Source organism: Dermacentor silvarum, chromosome 7 (genome assembly GCF_013339745.2).
Source record: "Dermacentor silvarum isolate Dsil-2018 chromosome 7, BIME_Dsil_1.4, whole genome shotgun sequence".
NCBI classification, from domain to species: domain Eukaryota; kingdom Metazoa; phylum Arthropoda; class Arachnida; order Ixodida; family Ixodidae; genus Dermacentor; species Dermacentor silvarum.
In genome coordinates this window covers 49910562-49933344 of record NC_051160.1, presented here as the reverse complement: position 1 = coordinate 49933344, position 22783 = coordinate 49910562, and the positions used below count along the sequence as shown (strand labels likewise).

At 42.9% G+C, this 22783-nt stretch overlaps 1 protein-coding gene across 1 annotated transcript; it reads right to left on the bottom strand.

Moving 5' to 3' along the window:
• Nucleotides 1-869: 869 nt before the first annotated feature.
• On the bottom strand, nucleotides 870-21959 carry LOC119458011 (uncharacterized). Its single transcript, XM_037719799.2, has 7 exons — nucleotides 21871-21959; nucleotides 19517-19582; nucleotides 15118-15150; nucleotides 9787-9870; nucleotides 8266-8352; nucleotides 5318-5425; nucleotides 870-1007 (listed from the first exon to the last, which is right to left on the bottom strand). Exons 2-7 carry the CDS (start codon nucleotides 19578-19580, stop codon nucleotides 958-960), a joined length of 426 nt encoding a protein of 141 aa, XP_037575727.1. The 5' UTR covers nucleotides 19581-19582; nucleotides 21871-21959; the 3' UTR covers nucleotides 870-957.
• Between the last annotated feature and the right edge of the window lie 824 nt (nucleotides 21960-22783).

The following is a 22783-nucleotide window of genomic DNA, read 5'->3' as shown; positions in this document are numbered from 1 at the left end:
GCACCTCCCATTACCGCTCCTGTGCAAACACAGCACATTCGCGATATGCTCGTAGGCAGTTCATAAAAACCCTGTATAGACAAAAAAAGAACACTGTTTCCACGAACTGCGCCATATGATGTTCAATTGAATGTTACGGGTTAATTGAAGTACAAGAGGCGCCGTCGCACTAGGCGCGCCTTTACCATTTGTACCTAGCTCAATGTGTATCAGCAAGAAAAAAAAAAACTGCGCAGTACACTCTAAATTTATATCTTTGAATTGCCTTATCCAATGCAAGAAACAACACGGATGACGCAGATGCACACACGGACAGCGCTGGAAATGACAATTCAAAGATGGATCAAGGCCAGCTAGCCCGGGTGTCAGTTCTGTTATCTAAATTTCTAGCTAAGTTTTATTATCTGAGAGTTTCCTGCTCGTGTTTAACGCCTTAGGGACGCAAACATTGTATTTACTAGCTCTTCTAAAATTTTCTTTCCTTAAAAGCGATAGCTCGGATAGGAGATATTGAATATCATACATGTCGATGAGAAGTGAAAAACTAGATAATAATTGTGAAAATGTTAATTATAACTGCTGTGCAAAGCGACGAAGGGACTTGGCTTAAGCGAGAAAAGAAAACACAAAACTCGATCGCAAAAGTGAAAATGTTGTTTGAAATTCGCAATATAGAAGGCATTGAGGCTTGTAATCACAAACAACGCTGCGTCACATTCACTTGGCAAAAGATCCTCTCTTTCAAAATAAGTAAAAAAAGAAGGAAATCTTTTTTTCTTACTATTTCGCAGCCCATACAAAAGCAATGTATGGCACTTCTGGCGCCTGTGGTCGCCCGCTTCGGCTTCTTCGCGAAAAAGTGTCACACATTGATTGAGTGCAGTTTATTTCTCTAGAATTCTCTGAAGCAGGTACAACACACGGTCGTCAAGCAACTCCGAAATTAGGAAGGTGAAGTCATCCAAGGTACTTGTACTCCCGCCGTTCATGCTGGTTGTAATGGCCAACTGAAAAAGACAGAAAATCGCAGGCAAATGTTCAATGCTGCGTAAAACAAAAAGAAAATTCACACTTCACGACTTACATAAAGCCAACAAATAGTCTAGTTTTGTTAATGGCACATATTTTGGGCTATAAAGTTTTTTCAAACAACTGACGCAATACTGTCGCGTGGCCGTGACTGGTGTTGGAAAGAAGGTAGGAAAAGTGTCAAATTCTGAAGACTGTTTCTCTGTTGAGATTAGACAAGAAAAAGTAATTTCAGCGCTTCGAGTTAGCGTGGTTGTCGCACGTTGTACGGCACTTCTATGGCAGGGCTCTCTTGTGATCAGCGAGCACAAAGCCTTAAGCACCGGCGTGTACGCATGAGCAGACGTAATCAGGATCATAGTTTGCATGACATCGCCAAATCGGTGCTAAGTAATAAGTAACCAGTGCAAAATAACATATGCGGCTGTCGGCTCTTGCTTACGTTTGTGCTCCTTCGTCATCGTCTGTGTCTTTTGTATTATCGCAGTTACCGCGATGTTTAAAGCCACCACAGGGACGCGAATCGCAATCCGGTCAGGGCCGACTCAAAGTGGTTATGTCGAAGATGTATCTATAGGGTTCATTCGGGTGAGCCATATTATTGCGATTAAGATTCTTAGGGTATTTCACGTAATTTCCCGAGGCTAGCTTTCTCGCTAGGTGTGTGTGTTTGTGTGTAACTGTGTTCCCGCCTAGCAAAGTCACTGGGTCGACACGTTGCACCATGTGATGGCGACGCAGCGAAGTCAGCGCATAGCGTGTTTCTAAATATGTATTCAGACAAGATTGTCTGGGAGACATAAGATGGCTTAAATGCCACCTATAATTGGCTGCATTTTATAGGATGCTATTGTTAGAACAGCGCATACCTAGAGAAGCAAGTTATCGTGAAAAAAAAGGTTCATTGAAGAATGGCACATACCGAGAGGCACATAGCCACTGTCCCAGATTTCCATGAAAGAGGTTCATTTAAGAGCGGCACATATCCTGTAGCACATAATTAGTGAGCCAAGTCGTCTACAGCCATGCCAGACTTCCTTGTCATAATTGGTGGAGGTTTGCTGGGTCTCCTGTAATCCTGGAATTGCGCAGCTGGGTCCTCCTTGCCATCATGACCTCCGCAAGAGCCATGAGCTTACCACCACCTGCTACCCAGCAACTCCGCCAATTATGACAAGGAAGTCTGGCACGGCTATGGACGACACGAAGGACGCCGACAGAAATGCACAACAGCGTAGGAACAGCGTCGAGCCCGAGCCCCACTTCAGTAGCGCTGGCGATCCGGCTGCGGAGCTCTCCATGGCGCACTTCTTCTTCCTTACAGTTCATTAAAATGTAGAATACAACCTGCGCATTTTTGCTTCCGCACGATCAAACGTCTCGCTCCTGTGCTTGAGAAACCAGTGTAACACGAGTTCACTTTCTGCGAGAAATGTTTTATTGATATTCCTTTCGCATTCTAAGAAAAGTTCTCACATTTTCCGGGGGCTATCTATTTATCTATCTACGTCTCTATGTATGTATATATGTACCTACGTGTCGGTCTTCAACGAGTCTGTTTTGCGCTGACATCGGCCTACTGCAGAGGCTGTACTAGGTATATAGTGCTGTTCGAAGAATGTATTTAACGCTGAATTGGTGCACTATCTGCATCTCGTTCTCTGAGGGTTTTCAACGAACATATCCGATGCCAACTTTGGGTCACTAGCATGGGCGGTAGTTGTGTGTCGCTCTTCAGTGAACGTCAGTTACGCCAACTTGGCTAACTAGGCATGTGCCACTGGGAATGTGCCACCCAACAATGAGAAAAAGATACCTTAAATGTCTGCGAAGGCGAGCGGAATAGAAGACACTATACAAAGGTTCCTCATGGATAGCAGCCCGACGCTTTGGCAGGCTGCGCCACCAATGCACTGGGTACGTGCCGCTCTCCAAATGAACCTCTGGCCATTTATTTCACAGAGTATTCACCAGTGGTTTTGGTGGAACTATTATGTATGCACTTCCTGAATTGTTTAAATAAAATTATTACTTGATCGATTGGTTGATAGATAGATAGATTGATAGATTGATTGATTGACATATTCAGGCCAACTTGTCTCAATGTCTTAACACAAGTTTCACGGGTGGCACCGCTGAATGAGGGAGCTTGTTCAGTGGGAAGGGCGAAAGAGAAATGAGGCCGAATGCACGTACGTCTCTTCGATAACGCCTCTCTGCGGCAGAAATTGTGTGCCGATTCAAGGCTTCAATGTTAACCCCCTCAATGTCGAAATTCGTCTTGAGATGGGTGTTGCCAAAATTTGGCCGGGACGTTTAAATTTATGCTCTTTGCCCATAAAGATTAGATACTATAGTATGGTAAGGTGCTTAGGATACCGCACCTGAATGCATGTATAATTTACGCAAATTGCTTGCGTGATATTGGCTATGTTTTTTTTTCTTCTTGTGCATCGCAAGAGAATACAAAAAAGTATTTGAAGAGGAGAGCCAGTGGAACTGTGAAATTACATATAGCACTTTTGTACTTCACTCGCTAAGGTCTCACACGTGTTCTTACGCACTGAGTTTGCTGCTACCGCAATTCATTATTTTCGAAAGTGTTGTTTCGCTCATCGCCCATCAGCTGCATTGCATTAGCATGGACTCTCAATAAGCGCCTCTTATCGCCGTAAACCCATAATTGCGGGAACGGAACTCCGACATGTTGCTTGGATATGTCCTAATGCTCCATTTCCTTGAGACCTCGGTAAATCCTAGATCCCAGAAGGGTGTCGTTACATTGAGCGAAAGCGTGAGGTAGGTATTGAGTCACAAATTTGATAACACTAAAGAAAGCAGCAAATAGAGGAAGTTGTGCTGCGTATTTGTAAAGTCCCCTTTGGAAAAGAGGCTGATGGAGATGTCGGTGGCGATTCTTTAGAGACGACGAGAAAAGGCTCGACAAAAGCCACTATAATTATTCCGCCCACCTTCAGTGAAACACCTTCGCAACCTCATGCCAGGCGAAGGCTCGTGAAGATATACTGTAAAACAAAGCTCTATAGTGCTTCAGAACAGTACAGAGGAATATTGCATGGCAATAATGTGCCAGCACGGTGTGGTGGAAGAAAGGTATGGGATGTCAGCAAATTTCTCCTCTGAGAATAGTGCCTAAAATTAGATACGCATTTATCTAACTTTTCGAATCGTTTGATAATAAACGTACTGTAAATCAGCCCAATATCTAATCGCCGGCGTACATTTACACAACTTAAGTGACCAGATGTCATTCACCTCGAATGGGGAAGCCTGCGGAGAGCTTCCACTATTATGTGACGAAAATTCACAGGGTTTTTTATGTTATCCCTAAGAAGACTTGAAGGCGAAAGCCCAAGTGCCGATTCATGAAAGACGGACACATGGCGTACACATCCCTGAAATGTGTTTATGGCCCAACAAAAGTAAGAGGAAAGATGAAGGGACAGAAAGAGCGCCTGCTTGCAACTGAATTTATTACATGGAAACATCCATATTTTGCACAAACAGGATTGACATGCGCAGAACCGTCAACTGTACTACACGTGTATAACACAAAACAAAATATACCTTATTTTTTTGCACCCATATTTTATACAAACAGGATTGACATGCGTGGAAACATCAATTGTCCAAAAAACAAGTTTTATTTTGTTTTGTGTTGTACAGGTGTAGTACACTTGACGGTTCTGCGCATGTCACTCCTGTTTGTATAAAATATGGGTGTTTCCATGTAATAAACTCAGTTGCAAGTAGGCGCTCTTTCTGTCCCTTCATCTTTCCTCTAACTTTTGTTGTGCCACAACCACATTTCAAGCAGGAACCAACTAGCCCAACATCGCGTTCTGCTACACAATCCCCTTTATTCGCTTAGTATACTTCGCTGAGTCATCCCTATTAATTAATTTACTCAACCTCTTAATTCCCTGAGGGATTCCCCTAAATGCGCTTAGTCTACTTCGCTTTGTCAACCCTCCTAATTCACTGAGTCATTCTCTAACTCGCTTAACCATCATCTTAATTCGATTAGTCTAATTCGCTTAGTCGTCAATCCTACATGTATTGCCTATAGCTCGCCCAGAAACCCATATAATTCGCTGAGCCATCCAGCTAATTAGCTTTATCTTCCATTCTAATTAGCTTAAGGGAGGTATGAGTCATTGATGATAGTTCTTGCCCATTTCGTGCCGTCGACGCGTTTTCGCTAAAGGAATTTGAAGGTAGGCTCCAGGATGAGACATATAAGGCTTCCGCCTGAATAAGAACTCACCGCAGTTGCATTTGCAGGGTTGGTTGCCAACGCACACAGCCAACTTGTAACCGTTATAAACTGGGCAATATGACCCCCAAGGATCCGAGCAATGCAGTTTTTGAGGAACTGTAGAATGAAAGTAATCAAAATGAATGAAGTATGTGAGAAGTGAGCACATTCTTGAATATAGGGTGTCATGTCTGAATTAAAAAAAAAAGTTCTGCCATTCAGTCAGTAAATGGTATAACACATCCTGTAGGCACTTTTCCACCGATGCCTAATGCAACGTTCACAATGGGGAATTCAGCGTCTACAGCGACTGAAAACATTCTTAGGCCAGATTGCCGTGTTCTTCATATTGCATATCCAACGCGCCACAATACAAAAAAAGTTGTCGCAGTTTCACCTGAAAGGCGAAGCATCAATTGCGATAGCAAATTTGTAGAGAGCTATACGGAGTAATGATAGTAGCTTTATCAGCTGTATAAACTTGGACATGCAGCAGCACCGGCAACACGAAGAACTGTTGTCGAGCCATCGGCGTTTTGCCCGCGTTCGCACAAAATGCGTGCGGCGTTGGTGACTGTTGCCGGAGCCTCTGATATAAATAGACACTTGGTGCCGCAGCTAAACGTCCCCTCCCTTCCCTCCCCCCCCTCCCCACGGCCTTTCGTGCATCAGAAGAAGGCGTGTTTGCTCTACATATATGGTGATTGTAAAGGAGGAAAGAGACGCCTACTTCTGCAGCCCTTAAGGGAGCACGGCACAGAACGCGCGTTTGTTCTCCGCCGTGCGTTCATTCCCCGTGAAAGCGCGCGTCCCTCGCGCCCTTTCACTCGCACATACAGCGTTCGGCGGCGCGCGGCGATGATTTCATCTCCATTGACGTCATACGGAACCTCACGGCGACGGCGACGGCGACGGCAACGGCGACGGCGACGGCGACGCCGACGGCAGAAATCTGCTTTGGAGTGTCCATATAATTGCTATCGCAATAAAAAAAGAAAAAAATAAAGGAGAAGAAAAGGCTGAGTGGGCGATAGTTTACTTCTAGGGCCGTTTGCCGAGTCTGCGCCAAATTGCATGCGCACGCCGAATATCCCACATGTACCGGCAAGGCCCACACTTTCTCCGGTCGCATAGTGTTTGCTTGATTTTTTTCGCATACGTCGCAGCGGTTGTGGGTTCAGCCTGCTATAAAAGACAGCTGACGACTTGCGTTCTTATTCGTCTTTGGTGAGGGATTGCCATGGCTGCGGTGCGAAAACTGGCGTGGAACCAGTCGGCGTGGCGGGAGAATTTTCAGTGGATCTCGCTCCCCAAGAACTGGATGCCGCGCCGCTCTATACACTGGATGCCCCAGCGTGACAGTGTAGTTATTTCCTCTATTTGGGCAGTCAAAAATGTACATTCTAAATTGCGTTTTGGGAATATTTGAACATTTTGAGTACGAAATGGAGTATTGTCGTATTCAACAGTCTCCCAGTCGAAGTTGAAGGTATTCGTAAATTGGAATGATTAGCAAATATTTTCTCTATACTTTGTTTTCCAGTGTTGTGAAGTCCTCTAGTTTAAGATAAAATCGAAACAAAAGTTCGGTATGTTTGATCAGGGTGGCCCTACTAAAAAACAAAGGCTACAAGTTATGTCGTGGACAACGCTTATATCGTTAAGTGAGAGAAACCTCTCCTTCTAAGTCTATGTCACAGCAATCTCCAAGGAAAGGTGGGTATGCAAACAAATTGCTTATTTCTTTTGAATGAACCATTTGGACTTCAAAAAGAAGGCCTAAATAGCGTGCAGCAATATCATATGAAAACATTAATTTTGCGACTTTGAGCATATGCGCACTGTGCTTCCGTACTACTAGATGCATCGGGAACAGCTGTTCTGCCGAGCCAGGTATATTATTTGGACCTTAAAGAATATTAGGCAGCATCCTACCGATATAAAAAGCTGTAGTGGGGGCAAGATGGGGAAAAGCACCCCTGCTGTGCACGCTTTTTTTACGCTCTTGTGTCTGTAGAAAATGATAGCTAATAAGCAGGAAAAGCAGGTAAATTTATGCGCACCAAGACTATGTACCGGGTGAAAAACTTCCCAAATGTTGTACTTGCAGCATGGAGAGCTGGTGTATTTTAGGAGTAATGACTTGTTGTTGGTGCTCCTCCCAAGCTTTTATAGCGTCTGGTGCTACTCAGTCAAAAGAATTATGCCTACGTGGTTCGAAACTGTCGACTGTGCACTCTTACACTCTAAATTTAATGAGAACCCCTCATACGCAGCGCAACCTCACGCATGGCCCCAGTGGTCACGCGTTCGCGCTAGTTTTGCTTGGGAAAAAAGAGAAAAATTTTGTAGCGCATGTCCGTGCTTTTCTGCAAAAGATGTGCAAATTCTTGAATGAGATGGTCCTGCGTCAGTATGGCAGCACCCAAATACATTATTCCCATATTTCACATTGGTGTGGTAAAGTGGCACACTAGTTTGACACTGGTACGACACTCAATGAAGGGGGCAGACGCCCGATTTCGTTGCAACTTGAATAACTTTTCATGCGATCTTGGCATCTTTCCGTTCCTCAAAAACTATTTTGGACAAGAAAGTATGAACGTTCTGGCGTGTTCAGTTCAGTGAGTTCATAGTTCGAAGAGCCTTAAATGAGCTTGGTAATAAACTTAATTGATAAATTTGGTAATTAATTTTTCGAACTACAAAAAAATTATTCTACAGAAAGGACGTTGATGAACTGAATGGCAACCATATTTTGCACAAATCTAGAGAAATCCTGAAAACCTTAGCGAAATATTTGATTGATGGTAGCAAAAATTGGTTTCAATGCTTAGCAGCACTGGTTTTGTCATGGGGGGTAAAGAAACGCTGCGTTCCTGGTGACCCAAACATCATAAATGGAAGTGCAAATTCTACAATAACTTATTACAAGTTGAAGTGCAAAAATTTCTTACTGCATTTGCACTCGCACCATCCAGCTTTTGTTAAACAGGTGCTTTTTTGTCCAGCACAGCACTTTGGTACAAAACACGAGACATCCTCTGGAAAAAAAGAACATTCAAGAAACATTGTGCTTCAGAACTTCAAGAAACATTGTGCTGAGAAATGGGATATGTATTGTCTGTGCATAGAATGTGAAATACCTATTTGTCATGTCACGGGTCTGCAGAGCAGATACTCAACAATCGTTTTCGGAGAGGCTATCTCGTTCACATCATCGGCAATATTGAAGCAAGGACACGGCAAGGAACATACTAAAAATTGGGTGCATTGCGCTTGAAGGTACTTTCCGGTAGTATGATATTTGATTTCGCCATGCCATAGTAAAGTATTTCTTAGAAATGAATGGACCATGAATACTAGTGTAGGCTCGTTCGGTTTGTGACTAGGTGACCCACAACCTTTTTTACACCGATGTCTAGCCTGTATAAATAATTTCATCTCTTACACTCGCTAACAAGTGAATTTCCCCTCAAGGTGACTTCACTTGGATGCCTGGCGTGCACGTCTAAAAATGAAATTCTCCCCTTCCAAATACATCTAATGCAACTTCTTGTTGTATCTTATACAGGGCGTTCTTTTTAGCTGAACAAATTAAGAAAAACGTTCCTGTGTCAGTTTTAACAATTTTAAGCCTTCATATAAGTTACTCAATGAGGTGGTCATTACTTCTACGAGAAGTCAAAATGGTTAATATAATATATACATAATTACGCTAATTAACTTTTTAACTATTTATCTTACGACACACATTTCAATCAACCAGATGTAACTAGTGAGTCACAAGGTGCATCCACTTGGAACAAATTATTTAAGATGCACACGTTTTTATATAATTTTCAGTGTCCGACGAAATGCACTGGTGTTCCAGTTGCTTCTGTACATAAATCCATGAAAGAGCGTTTGCATAAAAAAGTTAACTTGAACGCCAGTGAATTTCGTCGCAAAATTTAAAAATTATATCGCGAAACTGTTACATCGCGAATTCAGCGGCAATATTTCGCTGATTGAAATATGTGTCGTAAAGTAATTATTGAGAAATTAAATGGCATAGTTCTGTTTATTATTAAAATAAGCATTTTAATTTCTCGTGGAAGTAACGGCCGCCTCGTTGAATAATATAGATCAAGGGCTACGGCTGTGCTATCTGTCAAAAGCAATTTTAGGAGTTTGGTGCATTTGGTACAGCATACACCCTATATGTATAGTCGAACAGACCCGTCACTATTTTTATAGTGTTCTTGAATAAACTAGCAAAAACGTCATTGAAAACGTTGGTTCGTTGCGTTACATGTTTTATCTCTGCATATGAATCAAGAGATTAGTAATAAAGTCAGGCTCTCTGCCATATATTTTACATGATTGTGCCAAGGAGTGAGTTATTAACCTTGACATGTTGAGCACGGCATTGGGAAACCAGATGTTTGCTTTAACAAATAACGAGCTCAGCCATAAAAGACGAATCAAGGACTTACTACAGTAACAAGAACACGTGTCCTTAGTTGGACACACCAGTTTCTGTGTGCCGATGCATCTGGGCTTCTTGCAGTCTTGATCGTCTGCAAAAAGAAAAATAGTTTACCGATTCACATAACGATGTCATGTGAGCTGCTATTACAAGATTTGTCTGAAATAGGCTTGCTAAAAATCGGACAGCATCCCAGCACCTTATAAAATCAATGACCAGCGTTATGACACCCACTGCCATAATGGTCACTGGGCGCGGCAAATTTCATGATCATGGATACACAAGAGGGAAGCAGCCTTGGAAACAAAAATACGCCTTCAGTCTGCATCACATTAGAAGATGCCTATGTATTGCTCGCAAAAGGTGCTCTATTTCATTATAATTACATTTAAATGAAGGGATAAAAATGAATGGAAGCAAAGCATAATATTCTTATATATTTTAGAAGAAAAGCAGAAATAAATACAACTAAGCGAAGTAAGTTTGATGGAGGTGGGTGCCAAACCCTCACCATCCACGTTTCGTATGCAGTTTACATAATTTACGACAGCGCGGGCCATCATCCCTTGCAATTTCTTTAGCTTTTTTGTATGTGTAGAATGTTAGTGCTCAGATTGTCAGCTGACCCTTGTGAGCATCCATGGCGGCGGATGTGAGACACTTTCACCCCATCGTCACCTGTCCAAACAGGCCAGTAAGTTCTCATATGTACGTCAAGGCATCAAGTCTGCCAAACATAGAGCCCCCTTCTCTGCAATGAGCAAGAAGAATGAGGGGGGCCACACTAATAAATTTTATGTTGGAATACAATCGAGGAAAACAAAGATGTCAGAGGAAAAGCCTTATTTCTTTTCCTTTATGCATTCTCTGGCATCTTTCACTGTTTGCCACCTATTGTTTTAATAAAAAAAACTTTATTTCCCCTTGTTTTCCTCAATTTTTAGTCATTAAAGCCGGCTTAAGTTCCCGCATTTTATGTTCGAATACTATTTAGAATCTATTAGGAAGACAATTCAGCAAATAGAAACTGCGAGACCTTCCAGCACTTTCGCTGTCGCTGAAATAACTCAAAGTGCTACTTTTCTCTTTAGCAAGCGCGTAAACTGCGTTTGATAGTGTATCTTTATTAGTACGAAATTATTATATTTTTGATTAATAAGAAAAATTTCAATTTTAAATGAAAGATCTCAATTATTACCCAGAACTTGAGTCATATGTTTCAGCTATAGAGTTAAGTAAAATTATTTGCTAGTTTGCTACAACCCAACCCTCTCATTGGCCGTCTCCGTGCAACAGTTTGCCTATGAAATGCACAAATATCAACATAATTATTTGTTGCTTTGGCTTTACCAGAATGTTTCCCTGTTCTAATCGGCGGATACATTAGGGAATGCGAACCTTGCGCAAGCATTCCCGTAGGCAAAGCAATAAGGATTGGATTTTTCGATGTACGAAACACACCGATTTCAGCATGGTAATGGGCTGCGAGAAATTGATGTGCACTCAAGCTTCAACCAAAACACGGCGGCTAATGTTCTCGTGTGTCAAACAATTAGGTGTTAAAATAAATTTCGACAACAAATAAATTGCATGAACCAGCCCGACCTTATGGCCTTTTTTTTTAACGGCGAAGCTGTTTATGCCAGCCGCAATTTGTGGTTCGTATTAAGAAACTATCACCATCAGCAACGAAGAAATAAACAAACGGAAACAAACAGCCAATGTGGCATTTGAACCCGCGTACCACGGACACAGTCGGACACAGACTGTACGAGCGCAATTTTGCGCTCGTCCGTGTCTATTAGCCACTCAGACTCAAAGCGAGCGTCGAAACAACTAGGCTCTAATTTTTTCTTTATTTCCTGCTTCGCAACAATACATACACCCGTACAAATACACAGAGCAGGTCACTTGGTACTACACCATATTATTACATAATTTGTCTAGACTACTAAGTTAAAAGGCTTTCAAAGAGGCCACCACAGACACCGAAACGTTAAGCTCATGAAACTGGTTCAATCATGTGCTTTAGGGCATCCCGCGTGTACGTGAGACTTTCAATTAGGTGTTGCAGCCACACTTGCGGAGAGCGCATTTATGCGAACCACATGATTGCTTTCGAGCGCCGTCTTCTTCGTGCACAACTGGCGCGTTCGCACGCGCAAATGCCAATGCTCTGCGAGCTGAAGAAAAGTTTTTGCACGGTATGCTCGGGAGAAAGACAAACAAAATGAGAGCGAGAGATACAGAGAGACGCATTCACGGAGCGGGTCTGCTGGGACGAGTTGTCGGCATTGCAACGCGGTGAAACGCGGTTTCCGTGTGGCAAGCTGCGCTAAGCAGCGCGCAGTGACGGCCGTTAAGTCCGAGACGCGCGAAAAGACATTATCATCATCATGAGTAATAAGATGAAAAGTATGCGCGCACTTCCGGAAAATGCTGGGCTACGATCAAGGAGGCTACGATCGCTCAGCTTCGCTGTTTCAAGCCTTGCGCGGCTGAGTGCAATTTAATTGCGTTAACAATTTCAATCGCCTAATAATTCTGACTATTCGAAGCCCAATTTGACTATATTTCGTGCATAACCACTATGGTGGCTTGGTAGCTTCGGCGTTGGGCTGCTAAGCACCAGAGCACTGCATCAAATCCAGGCCATGGCGGCTGATTTTTGACGAGGGCGAAATGCAAGAACGCGAGCGTACCTTAGGAGCGTACCTTAGGTACGCCAATGAACAACGGGTGTTCAGAATTATTTCAGGGTTCTCATATTGATGTCGTTGTTCAGGCGCAAAAAGCACAAAAATTTACTTTTGCATTGCTTGCATCTTAAGAGCCGTTACGTAGAAAAGGGTGTCAATGTTGAAATCTTCATTGTTTTCAGTTATATAGGAGAATGTCACTCGTAAAAATTGACGATATCATGTCAAATTATTTGAAACGCATTTAACCAGCAACTTTAAAAACATACACATTGTAAAACACAATCAATCATTTGAATAAGTCAGCCTGGTACTGACGTACTGGCGCCGTAAGCAAGCATCCCAGCTACAACCTGTATTACTTAGACAGTGTACACATAATACTCCCATTTGCAGCAAAGTTCCACTCTTAATGTTTGAATTTACATCTGATGGTTAATAAATGTCGTTATTTGAATGAGTGTTCTTTTTTATAAGCCATCTTTGTGTGTCCAGATCTTTGTGCCACTTTTGTGTAAAGTGCTCTTAAAGAAGTTATCTGCTGAGTTCAATAAAGCTAAAATGTTTTATAGAGAAAGAGCCTTCTACGAGGTGAAAAACACCAATCTACCAGGAATAATTTCTAGGCAGAAGTACGCAAGCTCTCAGGTGATTTTATTACAGTGAAATTAACAAGAGCTTCAATCGTCGGTGATGAACATTCGCGTTTCTTTTTTGGCCTCACATCAGGTTTTCCTTGCTTAGGATGCGCCCAGAGCCGGGGCCCTCTAATGTGGTTTCATGCATTGGCCAACATCAGCATCGTAACAATAAACTAGTCTTTTTTTCTTGTGTGCTCCAGAAAGATGACATTGTTAGCGTGTAATAATTAAATCCTTTATGGCAAACACAAAAGAACATCTTGCTCAGCGCTTGCATAAATATGGGCAGATCCTGGCTTTCGAGTGGGAGCGCGTCCACATATGGTTGTTCCTGTTACATTTCGTACAAGTCTCGCATATGATTCTCTGCTCTCCTTCCTCTATCCGCTGCGCAGTTATACTTGCGGAGATATTCGCTTTCCTCGATACAACCACCTCTCAAAAAGGGGTGGAAATAAAAAAACACACACGCATATATATATATATATATATATATATATATATATACAGGGTGGTTCAGCTAACACTTTCAAAATTTATTTAAGGTTGCCTGTGGCCGATAGCCCAATTCTAGTTAATGAGCTGGTCTACTCGAAGAGGTGGACATTACTTGCAGAAAAAATTGTATGCATAATCGACTAATTAGGGAAAATCCACTAATTAAGTTTTTACCTAATTACCTGATGGCCCATATTGTAATTTACAAATTGTAGCCGTGGAGTTCGCAAGGCGGATCCACTTAGAATTAATTCTCAGGATGGCACCAGTTTCGAGATATTCCAGAACTTTGCGGCGAAATGCATTGGCGTTCCAGTTAATTTTGTGCTTCAATGCATAAAGCGACGTTTTGTTAAGAATCCAACTGGAATGCCAATGCATTTCTCCGCAAAGTTCGGGAATTAATATCTCGAAACTGGTGACATCCCGAGAATTCGTTCCGAGTGGAACCGCCTTGCGAACTCCATGGCTACAATTTGTAAATTGCAATATCGGCCATCAGGTAATTATTTAAAACTTAATTAGTGAATGTATGTTAATTATTTGATTATGCATTTTAATTTCTTGCGCAAGTAATGTCCGCCTCTTCGAGTAGACCAGTTCATTAACTAGAATTGTGCTATCTGCCACAGGCAACTTTTAAGAATGTTTGAATGAGATGAGTTCGCTGAAACACCCTACATATATATATATATATATATATATATATATATGCGAGGGACAGATGCACAAACCGGTTCATAAGCAACATTGAAGCATGCAGCCAGGCGTTATTTAAGTTTTGGTCGAAGGCCACGCATACTGCATGGATAAGATCAGCTGATTGAGTATTCAAGTGTTAACACAAACAAATTGTGTACGTCGCACGCACTGTAGGGATCGCTCTTCATCGAAAAATTTTCCATGTGTTTTTATACAACATCATTTGGGGTTTTGCAGAGTGCTACCAGATAGAGCAACGTGTTTGCCTAAGGTGGGAAAATGTGTGTGTGACGACAACAGCAGCACGGCAGTGAAGATGATGGCTGCAGTGAAGAACATAATATGACGGGTACGCTCAAGGCATTACAACTCATTCTTTTTTCTAATCAGTGAAAATAAGTATGTGAAGAAACAATCGTTGAGAATGTTCAATGCCGGCTAATAACAAAACGCTTTCCAACGCTATTCGCTACAACCAACAAAATATGTGTTGAAACCATGTATTTACATGAGGGGAAAGTACTTGCAGGTTATACTTCAACAGGTAAGATTATTATTTAGTGGAATAATCATACTTTGAATAAAGAACCCAATGCGTGCTCGAATGAACCATCCTAGGAGTGAAAAATGCGTTTTCACCTTATATTTCACCTTATTTAACAAGAAATTCTCTCCGCAGAAGCAATGAGTTTGTGGGAAACTGAAAAATTATGAACTACGGTTGTACTTGTTACATTTTATTCAAAACGGAGCGCTGACTAAACATTATACTTATATATGTAAAGAAAATGCGCTTACACCACAATTCGTTGCCTTTTCTGACGATTCGACCTGCAAAAGTAACAAAATATTCGCATTTGTTACACTCTGTAATGCTAGGTTACTGCGCGTTTCGGAAAATTTGCTGCCGTAGCAATACAAGAATATGGAACCTTTGAGCAGTAATTACACTACGTATTTCGAGCCCAATCATAGACAATCAAAAAGAAATACATTTAAGCACGACTTCAAATCACATAATGATATAAGCTGACACAAAGTATTGCTGTCATTTTGGAAAAAATTATATTTCAATGTTTCTTTTCTTGATAGAATTTTCCCAGTACATTATAGAACGGAATGAAATTTTTCAAACAAATGATTAAGTGTCAGTGTTTTTGAAAGAAATTTCTATGGCATTGTGTAAACAAGTGATTATATAGTTAACCTTAAAAGCAAAATCCTACTCAATTTAACCAGTGCTCTAGTTACTATCGTGCTCGCTTTTCCCATCACTAGAAAGAAGAACAATCTTACCAAAACAGAAGAACATGACCTTTTCATTCCAATTAGCCAAGAAATTATCGATGTGTTGTATTTTCTTTATTTGAGCATTCCAAACAATTAGGGAGCACTTTTCAGAAATATATTTCTGATAGCCCACGTGTGTTTCTCATGGACATATCAGCCCTATCTACCTGAAGGGAACGGAGTACTTACGTGGGCTTCTTAGCTGCTTTCACCGTAAAACCCACTGAAACAATATCTCGCTGCAGGAAAGCACAAGTTAACATTGCAAATTTTGCCGCAGGTAAATATGACGTTTCCAAGCTTTAAGTTGGAACAATCCGTGCACTTCTTTCGAGCAAGAGCTTCTTGCCTTGTGCGCATTGTTATGGCCCTTCATGCCTGGTCGATAATTGTGCTCCACTCTCGGCTCAAAAATTTCGATAAAAGCCCATGCAACTGCTTGGCACAACTGCAGCCAGGTCAGAGGGGGCATAGTGGGCTCGTCAGCTTGTACTTTGACGTACATAATATTGGCAATATTCACTGCAATGCCCGGGAATTCAAAGAACACCAGAAAGAAGTGTTTTATATTTGACTTTCCTTCCATTTCGCAGGTGACCATCTTTTCGGTGACAAGATGTCATAGCTCATCTAAAGGTTTATAACTACAGAGGCCTTTATTTCTTCTGCTGATGTTATGAAAACGTTCTGGTTTTGCTCTGCATGCCGAGCGCTTTTTTGCGAACTGTATACGCTTGCCAGCGCCAGCGATGTAAAGCTAAAAAAATCACCGCTCATCCACGAAGAGAATGATGAAGAGTGGGCGAAGCACCGGGGGATCATTCGGTTAACCGTGAATCCCCCGACGCCGGTAAGCGGACCCAGAAGCGCCGAGAGCGCGCGAAGCGGCGGCAAAACGCCGGAAGCGTTCTGTACCTGAGGTTGGTGGCGCCGATGCACGGTTCAAGCGTGAGCTTGGTGAGCCCTCAGCTCCGGGTCCGCTTGCAGGCGTTGCCGTACTGCTGCAACTTTGCGAGCCCTCAGTACAGTGGCTGTACGCTCAGGTCGGGGTCCGCATGCCGGCGTGGCCGTACTGCTGCAGCTTTTCAAGCCCTCAACTGCGGGTCCGCTTGCCCGCATAGCCGTTTTACTGCAGCTTCCCGCGCCCTAGACTCCGGGTCCGCTTGTTGTCAGTGTCGCTGTGCTGCAGCAGCGTTGCGAGCCCTCGACTCCGCTTGCAGTTGAGCCGTCACTCTCGCCTTTTCATCCATAGCGGGCGCGCCGTTATCAGAAGCGACCGTTATCATCCATGGCTGAAGATAGAAAGAGAGCGCGCGTCGGGAACGAACGCCCTTGTGCACCGTAGCGCCCCTAGCGGACTCCATGCAAACCAAAGCTATGGACGTCGAGGGAGGTACAAGGCTCGTCCCTAAGGTCCTTCGCCCCTAAAAGCAGCTGCTCTCAGAGCTGCACAAGTGGATCGGGCTCGGCACGCGCTTGTGACACAGCTCCTGCGTCCATCGTCATCGTCTGCTTTCACAGCTGGCTGTGAGAGTGGCGGCTTAACTACAAGCGGAGTCGAGGGCTAGCAAAGCTGCTGTAGCAAGGCGACGCAGACAACAAGCGGACCCGGAGTCCGGGGCGCGGAAAGCTGCAGCAAAACGGCAACGCCGGCAAGCGGACCCGGAGCTGAAGGCTCGCAAAGCTGCAGCAGCACGTAAACGCCGGCATGCAGACCCGGACCTGAGGGCTTGCAAAGCTCGCGCTTGAACCGAGCCTCGGCGCCACCAACCTCAGGTAGAGAACGCTTTCTGTGTTTTGCCGCCGCTTCCCGCGCTCGCGCCGCCTCTGGGTATGCTTGCTGGCATCGGGGGGGGGGGGGGGGGGGGAAGGGGGGGGATTCACGGTTAACCGAATGATTCCCCAGTGCTTCGCCCACTCATCATCATTCAATTCGGGGATATGCGGTGATTTTTTGCATAGGAATCCATCCAGAATGAACGCGCTCTGGAAAGGGCTCGTCGTAGACGTGCCGATTCAAGCGTGAAGGCTTCCGAAGCCCAGGCGAAACGTCAGCGAAGAGCCACGAACCCCGCCTTCATGGAGCGCGATATTGAGGCCAAACGTCAGCGAAGAGCGGCCCACCCCGAGTTGCGGGAGCGCGTTCTTGAGGCCAAACGTCCGCGTCGTCTAGCCCTTTAGGAACCCAACAACAGTGGTGCACGCCTCGGTAGCGCTAGCGCCAACTTCTCCGGATTGCCGACCTGGTTTCAGCGTGAATTCCTCAACCGGAACTTCGCAGCCAGCTGCAGTGCATGTAACCGGTTATGGTTCGAGAACAACGTGGTACTCGTCAGTGCAACTCGTTAAGAGGAACACCGAAGAAACAAACAAGCTTCGCTTACCCTCATCTCGACAGGGGAGGTGCTATCGATTTTTTTAAGAGGCTCTCCAAATTAATAACAAAAGAAATTATCTGTAGTGTTATACAATCCACCGAGGTGTTGCAGCGGGGAATACACTTTATTGCGGTGTGTTTCCCGCAGACAGTGGCAGTGACAAGAACTTTTTTGGTCCTGAGAAACTGACCAGCAGTAGTGAGCTTTTGTTGGCTTTTTTCTACGCCTCCTTTCATTCGATTACCTTTTCATTGCACGTGTAGTTTTCGGCGGCTATAATTGCCAGATTCAGTCTTACACGCCTTCTCTATTTATATTTTCAGAAACTGAATGTTCTCCCTTCTCTGAGTGTTCTGCGTGGGTTTCCGCACCAACGTTGTCAACATATTTGTCATTTTGTAATGCAGACTCATGGTTGCTGTCATCAAACAAAATATTTACGTTTCTTGCAATACAAGCAATTTGCGTTGTTTCCATTATTCAGAAAATAAAACGTTTTATCCTAAATAAACCAGGCGACAATACAGGAACAATGTGTGCAAATTTGTTCTTTTCAAGTGGCTCTTAGAACATAGAAGTGCCATCCCCAAGCGAATGCTACCAAATGGCATCCAGCATTTAGCCATGGTACACTGGGACAGATATGTCTTAGTGCCTCCCTCGGTGAAAAATTAGTTTATCCCCACAAATCCCGAACACCATGCCACATCATAGAAAGCTCCAACTCGTTCATACCCATTTCTGGCCAAGGAGATTAAATCACTATGACGAAAAGAGGGACAAGATAATTGAGTAAAGGTACTTCGTGTGCTAATTACTCAAAGGTTTAGTTTTCTGCACTATTCACAACTGAAAACACCCTCAGGCATACCGAAAACGCTATAGGCTCTACATTAGATATTCAGTGTGGAAATTAGTCTTCAGGCATCGAATTGAGCGATAAAATATGATGCGTTGGGCTTCATGGAGTTATACTAGTTCAAAGTAAAGAATCTTGGTTTCATAAAAACTCTTGATCACTATACTTTAAAATATAACATTATCGTGCTTCGTGAAAATGTGCAAAAGAAGTACTTAATTCGTCGACTGCTCAGCAACCCTTGTTAGCGCGACCCCACCAACGTTTCGTCAGCGCTTTCTCTCAGAGTTGTCAACACAAATAAAATATTTCACTAATGGAAGCTAATTCGTTCTGTGAAATTCTCTTTGTAGGTTTGTAAGGGCAAAACGTTTATCTCGAGACTACATTCATTCTCGGGTACACATGTGTGCCATGTACGCTAAAGTTCACACTAGCACCTTCAGAATACCACCTTGGGATTATTTTCGAAGTAGAAGACAACAAATGCATTAACGAGACCGGAGAGATAAGGAACAATGAAACAATAGCAAGAGTGTGTTTTTTTTAGTTTCTCGTGTGACTTCGATAGTTGAACAAAACGCGACAAGCGTCTTTTGGTATATATTTGCACACCTTTATTTCCCAGTGGAAGCATTTTGTAATATAATAATCACTTGAATGCACTTACCCGTGGATGTATGTATAAGGACCACATGTATTATAAAAGCGAAGACAAGGCAGCTTGGCGTCATACCTGGCAGAGTAAAATATCGCGAATAGCAGAACAAGCACTAGTTACATCAATAACCGTTCGTATGAAATAGTTATTGATTGCGCATTTTTATTATTTTCTGAATTGAACATAACTGTGACGTACAATTGGTACCTTATATATCGCTGCCGTTGCCTGTGAGCATTACCCCGACGAAGGCCTGTCCCGCGTCCGAAATGCTAGTAAAGTGCCGTTATTTTTTTCTTCTGTTCGTCTATCCTGTGCAATATATATATATATATATATATATATATATATATATATATATATACAGGGTGTTTCAGCGAACACTTTCAAAAAATCCTAAAGCTTGGTTTTTTGAGAAAAATAGGAAATACCTTAAGGAGCAAGATTTCAGGTTCGGCGGACGTCAGAAATTATGAGAAACATGCGAATTACATGGTAATTAACTAAAATTACCTAACGAACTTTTTAATTAGCGACGTTTGGTGTTTATTGCCAATGGCGAGTTTGTAGCTACGGAGACGACGATGCCGTACAAGTTTTTAAAGCAAAGAAAAAGTCACTCTGTAAAGCCCTACAGTCCGCGAAAATCAAGTATTTTTTCCCTCGTGAAACCGAAACGCGGCGAACATGGTGCGCCGGAAATCGAGTGCAAACGCAACGTCCGCTGATGACGTGTTGCGGTGACTGCGGCGCCCAATTCGAAATGTCTGTGATTATTCCCCAGGCTAGGGAGCCTCAACGCTCAGCTTAGACCACGGCTGGCGTTATCTTTTCTTTCGTTTTCTTGCGCCTACCAACGAAATAAAAGATAACGCCAGCCGTGGTCTAAGCTGAGCGTTGAGGCTCCCTAGCCTGGGGAATCATCACAGACATTTCGAATTGGGCGCCGCAGTCACCGCAACACGTCATCAGCGGACGTTGCGTTTGCACTCGATTTCCGGCGCACCATGTTCGCCGCGTTTCGGTTTCACGAGGGAAAAAATACTTGATTTTCGCGGACTATAGGGCTTTACAGAATGACCTTTTCTTTGCTTTAAAAACTTGTACGGCATCGTCGTCTCCGTAGCTACAAACTCGCCATTGGCAATAAACACCAAACTTCGCTAATTAAAAAGTTCGTTAGGCAATTTTAGTTAATTACTATGTAATTCGCATGTTTCTCATAATTTCTGACGTCCGCCGAACCTGAAATCTTGCTCCTTAAAGTATTTCCTATTTTTCTCAAAAAACCTAGCTTTAGGATTTTTTGAAAGTGTTCGCTGAAACACCCTGTATATATATAAGTGTGTGTGTGTGTGGGTGTGTGTTTGTGTTGCGTGTGTGTAATTTTACTAACCCTATAGACAGCCCAGGACAGTAACTGGGGCTCTTGCTTTACATTTACTATTTGGAGCTCTTTACATCCAGACTAAATTTGGTGGTCGCGTTTTTTTTGCGTGGCAGCATCAGGTTTCTTTAGCAGCTTGCGGGAATTTAGAACGCAACGTGCTGCTCAGCAGCAATGTGGTACATCAGTAGTATTTTTGTTTTGTAGCAGATATTCAACGTTTGTGGGCAACTTTACACATTGCAACTGTGATCACTGTTACAGAAACTGTTTTCCTATTGTTGAAAACATTCCATTTTACGTTTGTTATTGCGAAGCTCAACGAGAACATTGAAGTACAATAATTCCGGAAACGTGGCTGCATAAAATTCGTCATCGCCTATGCATACGAGTTATTTAAAGGATAAGGAAGATTACTATTCACGGTGTCAAAGGTATCGATCACGAACTGCTTCGACGCACATCTAATAACACTTGTTTGTCGTATTAAAATGACGGAAATCTAACACTTGGTACTACATATAGCAATTGTCTTGTATGTTACATGGATGCGACAAGTGCGACATTATGTATTTAAATTGTAGCATTTCTGCGTTTTATTGTACCAATCCCAACTTGATACTCAGAGCCTAGCTTAGCTTCGGCCACAGCAGATGTGCAGGTGTGTATGCATAGTGATTTTCTTCACCCACAACTCCGAGGATTATTTTCTGTAACAAGCAGATGACAACGGTGTCTCGCGTTCTAAATTTCCTGAATTTCCCTCAAGTACTAATTTTAAGCACTATTTTTTATTATCCCACTGTCTCACACCAAATAAGCATACGAGATGTGAAAAACACTATATGTACCAGTTCATTGCTTTACGCTTGATGAAATGTTAATTCGTGCGAAGCAGGAGACATCAAAAGAAATTTTCAAGCAGATATTCTGATCATAGTAAGACTGTTCCTAAATTATTCAGAAATGTTCTTACCGCAGGTCTTCACAGAAGTACTGACTAGAAAAGGCGTAAGCTCCCAACTGCTGTACCCACTCTGTGCCCGCTCTGAGTTCCTCGATCCAACCTTAATATTTTAAAGCTATTCTGCATTGTGTTTAGGCAACTCAATCATGTTTGTACTACTTAACCATGAGACGTCAAGCCTTCTCTCAAGGGATGATGACGCTCTTTTTTTTTATTAAACAGGCCTGCTCACTTCAATAGCTCGTTGTCCTTTGTTGAAAGAAAAACATGCATCACTCATTATTATTTTTAACCAACTGCGAGTTGGAAGCAGCCATGACTTCTCAATAAAGAAAAAGAAAGCAACATATTTTCATATTGCAATAAGAGATGGCCAGAAATGTCAAACTGGGTCGTCCATGTCGGTATATATTGTACGCGAACACAAAGTACACATTTATCTCAATGAAATGTTGAGACGAAAGTGTACCTGGACAATTTTCTACTCACATTGCACCTGCAAAATGGTAACGTACCTGCAGCCACCGAAAATATAGCATTGGGAAGGCAACAAGGCATGCTGGCTTTATTTAGCCATTCACGTCCCACGTAGTCTGTTTAGTGAATTCAGTCCGAGTTCTAAGACTTGTCAGCTTATCGTCATCGCGCTGGTATTGTCTTGGACATGTTGATAGTAATCAACCGTCTGTGAACGTCTTCGGCATACTGCACTTGTCTTCTGCGAACGATCTTCATCCCGTCGTTATTGTGCTCGTACCGACTTTGTTCTGATGCTCCAGTCATCGTCATTTTGTGGCGTAGTTTTTGCTTTCATGTCGTGTCCAAGCCATTGAAATTCCGGCAAATTTATCTAGTAAATATCTTTATTAGTCAGCAGCGTTTGTGCCAACCATCAGAGCAGGGCACGGACTCTCAGCACGAG

Coding starts and splice junctions, on each gene's coding strand:
- LOC119458011 (XM_037719799.2), bottom strand. CDS start 19,580: ATGACGCCAAGCTGCCTTGTCTTCGCTTTTATAATACATGTGGTCCTT. Junction 15,151..19,516: donor CCTTATACATACATCCACGG/GTAAGTGCATTC, acceptor TTACTTTTGCAG/GTCGAATCGTCAGAAAAGGC. Junction 1,008..5,317: donor ACCCTGCAAATGCAACTGCG/GTGAGTTCTTAT, acceptor TGTCTTTTTCAG/TTGGCCATTACAACCAGCAT.